Consider the following 7,045-nt stretch of genomic DNA (forward strand, 5'->3'; position numbering starts at 1 on the left):
AACAGGAATTGTTGTGGTCTGTCCCCACTTTGTCTCACCTTGATCCCCGAATGGTACAGTCCAAAATTAAAGTGCGGAGAATACTCGATCTTCATAACGTAGTAGATTCGATGCCTGATGCATTTTCTGATATCACTAAAGTGACGAGATCACATATACCTGCTGCAAATGTGCCTGCAAGGTTTGATATCCCCAAAAGTGAAGGATATGGCTCCGCAGTCCCTAGTGGAGATGGCACTGTGGCGAAGGCCAGCCTCCCTGCAAGAAAACGAGGGAGGCCCAAAGGTTCGATGGATTCTCGCCCAAGAAAGAAAGCGAGTTTGGCACAAAAAAGATCCATTAATGATCGATATAGATAATCCATCTCATGAAGATATTCCGGATTAAGGTTATGTCCAAGAGACATCATTGGGGGACGCTCTGATGTCAGAACCAATTCCAGAGAATAGAGAGATCTCCATGAATTACACTAGTGTACATGAGACATTGAAGAGAAACTCTATTATCCTTGATGATGCATTTGCATATTCTATTGCTCAAGGAATCATAGAACATGATGATATCGAACATCGCTCGATCTGTTGAAGAATGTCAATGAAGAGCGGATTGGTCTAAATCGAAAGATGTGATCCAGGCTGAATTGGATTCACTAACAAAGAGACAGGTATTTGGGCCTATAACACTGACACCCCCAAGTATAAAGCCTGTTGGCCATAAATGGGTCTTTGTTAGAAAGCGTAATGAGAAAAATGAGGTTGTTAGGTATAAAGCCGGCCTTGTGGCTCAAGGTTTCTAACAACGCCCTGAGATCGATTACAAAGAGATATATTCTCCCGCAATGGACGTTATAACGTTCCACTACCTTGTCAGTTTGGTAGTTTCTAAAAAACTTGACATGCAGCTTATGGATGTGGTTACAGCATATCTCTATGGGGATCTAGATTCATATATATATATATATATATATATGAAGGTCCCAGATGGACTTCAATTACCCAAATCAAGCGGCTCTAAACCACGAAACGCGTTTTCTATAAGATTGAAATGCTCACTATATGGATTGAAACAATCTGGACAGATGTGGTATAACCGTCTAAGTGGCTACTTGATTGGGAAGGGATATGTCAACAATGAAATATGCCCATGCGTGTTTATTAAAAGGACAAGTTCCGGATTTGCAATTGTAGCAGTTTATGTCGATGACATGAACCTGATTGGAACTCTAAATGAGTTGAGGGAAACTCCTAAATACTTGAAATCCGAATTTGAGATGAATGATCTTGGGAACACACGATTTTGTCTCAGATTAGAACTCGAGCACTGTAGTGATGGGATTATGATCCATCAGTCAGCATATACTCAGAAATTACTATGGCGCTTTAATGAGGATAAAGCAAAGCCTGTGAGTACTCCCATGATTGGCCGTAGTCTTGAGCCCGGAAAAGATCCGTTTCGTCCAAAGGATGAGGATGAAGAATTGTTAGAGGCAGTAGTGCCCTACCTAAGTGCAATAGGCGCATTATTGTACTTAGCGCAATGCACAAGATCGAACATCTCATTCGCAGTGAACTTGTTAGCTCGGCATAGTTCCGCGCCAACACGCCGTCATTGGATTGGTGTAAAGAGAATCTTTCGATACTTAAAATGTACGATTAATATGGGCTTATTTTATCCCTACAGAGAGAAAAGAAATGACAGAAATTTGGGATTGGACCCCATAAGGCAAAACGCCAATTTCCGTAACGTAGTCGTTGACACCACTGCCCAAAGTGGCCGGCGTCCTACTCCTCCTCCCCTCCATCAAAATGACAGCGATGTCTTGATGGGTTTTGCTGATGCAGGGTATCTCTCTGACCCTCACAAACGGGTTATGTCTTGACCATGGGAAGCACTGCTATATCTTGGAAGTCTACAAAGCAGACCCTTGTTGCTACCTCCTCGAATCATGCAGAGATTATTGCTCTACATGAAGCCGTACGTGAATGTATATGGCTAAGGTCTGTAATTAGACACATTCGAGGAACTTGTGGTTTGAAGTCTACCACAGATGAATCTACATGCATTTATGAAGATAATGTAGTTTGTATTGAGCAAATGAAATTAGGTTTCATCAAGGGCGACAACACAAGCATATATCGCCTAAGTTTTTTTTACAATCAGCAACAACAATCACTTCTAAAGATTGAAGTAAATCAAATCCGATCAAAGGATAATGTAGCGGACTTATTTACTAAGTCATTATCTAAATCCACCTTCAAGAAACATGTGAAGAGTATCGGATTGAGAAAGTTATCCGAACTCCCATGATTGTAGCAATCAGGGGGAGATGTTGACATCAGGGGGAGGAATGGTGTCTACATGTTCGATCTCGAAGAGTGAAAGACGTGTTGTGCTCTTTTTGTCCTTTGAAGAGGGTTATTTTTGTCCCACTGGGTTTTTGTTACCCGGCAAGGTTTTCAGTGAGGCAACGATCAAAGCGTCATCACCGAGTTTAAGCGGCACAACGGGGAGTGTTTAAGGATGTTGTATTCTAATGTGCCCCTTCAAACTAGGGTTTATTTTCTAGAGTTGTAATAGGAGAAGGTTCTAGATTTCCTAGTTATATTCAGATTCTTTTACCTTGTATGTACCTTGTAATCCCCTATATAAAGGGCTCCTATTATCAATAATAAAACACACAATTTCTCTCGAATCATATTTTCCTACAACAGAGTCCATTAATACCAGTCAATTTTTGTTCTTCTATTTGTCGATGGGCTCAAATGAATAAAACCCAAATTGACAGGCCCAGTATGAAACTGAAAACTGATATTACAGTTGAAGCTTCTGCATTGTTTTTATTTATTTAATTATGTTTTTCAGAAACTATGAGATGCAATCTTAAGACCTACTACTTTCTCATCCATCTCAATCTGACTTGAGCTAGAACTCCTAAACAATGTGCTAGTGCCTCTAAGGCTTTAACGTCCATCACAAGCGGAAATGGTCAGATCATTTACAGATAAAATTTGTGGTTCCTTTTCAGCTATAGTACTGGTGACCGCATGTCTATCTGTAGAAAATGCTGGCTTTGTAGGTGCAGGTAATGGTGAGCTTTCATTTGTCAACCCGGAGAGCACATCTGACATGGTAGGTCGATTCGCTGCACTATCCTCCACGCATAGAAGACCAACTTGAACGCATCTTAACAGTTGATCTTTGTTAGTACACAAATCAGCTAGTGCTGGATCCATTAGTTGTAGCCCTGCGCCTTCTTTCCACAACTCCCATGCCTGAAATTATCCAGATCATATCAGTTGATTTAGGATGACAGAATGATGGAATACTATAGCTATATAAAGACATAAGTGACAGAATGATGGAATACTATAGCTATATAAAGACATAAGTGTGCTGAGATTTGTTTTGACATACATATCCTACTAAATTGATGGCGCGATCATCATTGTAGAAGCTATTGTTTTTCCTACCACTTATGATTTCAAGCACCAACACTCCAAAACTGTAGACATCGGATTTTGTAGAGAAAATTCCTTCCATTGCGTACTCAGGAGGCATGTAACCACTACACCAGATAGAAATGAATTCTTACTTTATCTGCATAAATCTTCATGTATCCATGGCAAGCTACCAAAAGCAAAATATAAGCACATATTGTTTACTTACCGTGTCCCAACAATCCTACTAGTATTTGCTTCCAGTTCATTAATGGAGAAAATCCTAGCCATACCAAAATCCGAAATTTTGGGGTTCATATTTTCATCAAGTAGTACGTTACTGGCTTTTAAATCTCTATGAATTACTCTTGTTCTTGAGAATTTGTGCAAATAAAGCAATCCTTGAGCGATTCCTTCAATTATGCTGAAACGCTTGCTCCAATCTAGAAAAACACCTCTGACTGAATCTGGTCAATATTTAGAGGTTCAAATTAGATGACACAAACATATGTAAAAAAATAGATGTATATATGTACTAAGAGTGAACTCATAGTCTACTGAATTACCAAATAAAAAGTAGTCCAGACTTTTGTTTGGCATGTACTCATATATCAACATCCTCTCTTCACCGTGAATGCAAAATCCAAAAAGCTGAACAAGGTTTGTGTGTTGAAGTTCATATATGAGGATCAATTCATTCTTAAACTCTAGTGTTCCTTGCCCTGAACATTTTGAAAGCCTCTTCACAGCTACTTCTTCTCCTGTTGCCAATTTCCCCTGGTAAATTAATCATATATCCATCAGATGCATTACCGGATCATCAAAAATCATATTTCTAATGAGTTTAATAGATAAAAAAGACTACTTCAAGTCTTAAGCTTCTATAATAGACAGAAAATAGATTACCTTATAGACAGGTCCAAAGCCCCCTTCTCCAAGCTTGTTTTCTTCAGCGAAGTTGATTGTGGCAGCCATCACAGATGCATAGCTAAATACGCTCAAATCATGTCCCGTCTTTCCATCATTTTGAAGTCCATTGAAATCAGTAGGCCTCTTAGAACTCCTGAAGTTCAGCAATTCATTCTGGTCGATCTTACCCTCACCTATTAAGAGGATTAAAATTTCAATTTGCAATCGTCATATATGTGAAGTTGGACCTGCCTAACAAGCACATATCATGCTTAACTAAAGTATATACCTGAAAGTTTAGATTGTCTTCTTCTTCTTCTTCGTAGATAGCACAAGATGGAAAAGGCCGTTATCACTAGAGCAGCACTAATAGCAACCCCAATCCAGATCCATTTATGCCTTGCACCTAGAGAGTAACAAATAATATCCTATTGTTAATTAAACAGAAAGTGAAAATTAATCAATTAGCTATATTCAGTTTTGACAAAGATTGAATTTCACTACACATTCCATTCATATGCAGATATGCTAACCAAACATGCATCAAGCTTGACTATAATTAGTGGGGCTTACTGCTTTTGCTTGGTGGTAATTTTGCTAAAACCAAACTGCTTGAATTATCAGGTCGAGTGAGGTCTTCAACGAACTCACAGTCCACACTCCAAAATCGGCATCCAGTCTGATTATCAAATTGAAAGTCCAATCCAAGGCAGTCACAGTTTTGCAAACAAGTATTGTTACAGTCAATACTAGTACCACTGTAACTTCCATTTGATACAAAGTTGAGCGAGTATGGGCATCTTGAAGCTGAACTCGAGGTGATTGGTTTAAAGTAACCTTTTTTTAGCACAAATGGACTGCCGAAATCCGCCATACAAGTAGTTGGCCGGCCCTTTGTCTGGCACCCTACTCCATCTGTGTCGTAGCCTCCACACTGATCTGCTCGTGCGATATCAATTCCCAATCCATAATAATTAAAAAGCTTCCCATAATAATTTAGAATCCATTCTGATAACTCATATGCACCATCTTCTGAAGTGTAGGTGAGGTAGTCTTCATTCTCATTTGAAACAATGCTAAACTTGTAGCTAACCTTTGCATTCGGCAAAATGTTTTGGAATCTGTTGTTTGTAGCACTATAGTTTCCGCTTCTCCAATAAACCACCCCTTCTCTCCGAATTTCCAATTGGCGGGCAGTTGGGTCCCAATCTAGGATGAAAGGCCCCGGCGGTGGGTAGTTAACTGATGTCCATGACGTAAGAGACCAAATGTGCCCGTTGCTACGGTTGACACCTAACTTCATGCCTGGTAAAAAGGTATCTGCTGGATAATCAAAACTTTGCCACCATACCTGCTTCGTTGATCCATCGGAGTTCAACTCTTGTAGGATAAAATTACCAGAATCCGACAGAGTAGCCGCAACATTGCTACTACTTTTTGGCGCGGAGCCAAGCACTACAAGAGGATCATCATCACCACCGCCCGGACCACCTTGCGTTGTAATGATTTTCAAAGTGTTGTTGGAGTCCAAGGTAAGAACTCCAAACGGGTACAAGACAGGTGAGTCTCGGTTGCCAACCCACCCCTTATTCGCACTAGTTACATTGTACCGCGTAATATATAGATAACTGTAGTTGGAACTTGAACTGTTTGGCAAGAAAAGCAACGTGAACTTCCCAGAGGCAGAAACTAAAGCACTTGAGGAGTTGAGAGTGTCGCCAATTTTGAGTGTGTCCCCAATATTGTCTGCTGCAGCAACAACATGACAACTCCACAAGCTTGAAAGAATGATCAGGAAGAAAATTAAGAGTTGATCAAACCTAAACCCATGGTTAATGATCAGAAGGTACTTTGCTTTCTCCTGATGATCTTGCAAACCAGCAAACATGATCATCACATTAACCATGATTAAGGTCAAGTATTGTCTACTGCCCCAATATGCCTTAGAAAATCAAAATTTATAGTGCAATACCCATTATAAAAATGAAACCTATCTTCTACTTTCATGACGTGCCAAACAAGAAAAATAAATTTTAGTCAGACAATTAAAAATAATAGGACAAAAAATGAAGGTGACAGGTTGTCTTTTGGATTAGTTAGATTACAATATTCTCCTGGAAAATGCAATAGAAGACTTTGACTCACTCTAAGATCCCATGGAATAAAAGAAAAGTTTATGATGAGGAACAAAAAATAAAAGATACTCTATTCTTGAAACCTGGTACTGATGATCCTTGGATGTTGTTGGGAAATTTTATGATACAACTTTTCTTGATAAAAGTCTGGCAGTGTTCAAGTTTTCAACACTTGGGGCAATAAACAACAGGATGATGCCATTGCTTATGAAAGATTGGATAGGAACATACCGTCATTTGCGGGTAGTCATATTGTTTGTGCACACTAAACAAAACTATTCTATTCTCGGCATTTCAATAATGTCATCTCTCTTGAACGTGTCACTATATACATCCATTTTGTTAGCTTCTTTGAAGGATGCGGGCCCTGTTTCTATGCCCTTTACTGGTGTTGCCTTTACTTGGCACAATAGCATGATGATACCATTGAATACCAGCATAGACCTGGATAGAACTCCCTTGACGTCTCCTCCTGAACAGGAAACGGCTATCGTTTAAACTTTTGGGGAGGCGCAAGTTAACTCTATCAAGGAAACAACAACTGCTAAATCGTAGTCAGCTCCT

General features: G+C 39.6%; 1 protein-coding gene across 1 annotated transcript; it reads right to left on the minus strand.

Annotated features, from left to right (window-relative positions):
- Nucleotides 1-2,712: 2,712 nt before the first annotated feature.
- On the minus strand, nt 2,713-6,353 carry LOC112165388 (G-type lectin S-receptor-like serine/threonine-protein kinase At1g67520). The gene is made up of 7 exons (XM_024301880.2): nt 4,920-6,353; nt 4,636-4,752; nt 4,344-4,540; nt 4,004-4,214; nt 3,667-3,904; nt 3,415-3,565; nt 2,713-3,272 (listed from the first exon to the last, which is right to left on the minus strand). The coding sequence occupies exons 1-7, from the start codon at nt 6,250-6,252 to the stop codon at nt 2,961-2,963; spliced, it is 2,559 nt and encodes an 852-aa protein (XP_024157648.1). The 5' UTR covers nt 6,253-6,353; the 3' UTR covers nt 2,713-2,960.
- Nucleotides 6,354-7,045: the final 692 nt, after the last annotated feature.

The sequence above is a fragment of the Rosa chinensis genome, chromosome 5, assembly GCF_002994745.2.
Source record: "Rosa chinensis cultivar Old Blush chromosome 5, RchiOBHm-V2, whole genome shotgun sequence".
Taxonomy (NCBI): Eukaryota; Viridiplantae; Streptophyta; class Magnoliopsida; order Rosales; family Rosaceae; genus Rosa; species Rosa chinensis.

Bases quoted from the DNA above. Each gene is read 5' to 3' on its own strand.
- LOC112165388 (XM_024301880.2), bottom strand. From the start codon at position 6,252: ATGGTTAATGTGATGATCATGTTTGCTGGTTTGCAAGATCATCAGGAG. The intron at 4,541-4,635 runs GTATATACTTTA...TCCTCTTAATAG, and splicing joins AAGACAATCTAAACTTTCAG to GTGAGGGTAAGATCGACCAG. The intron at 3,566-3,666 runs GTAAGTAAACAA...TATCTGGTGTAG, and splicing joins AGTAGGATTGTTGGGACACG to TGGTTACATGCCTCCTGAGT.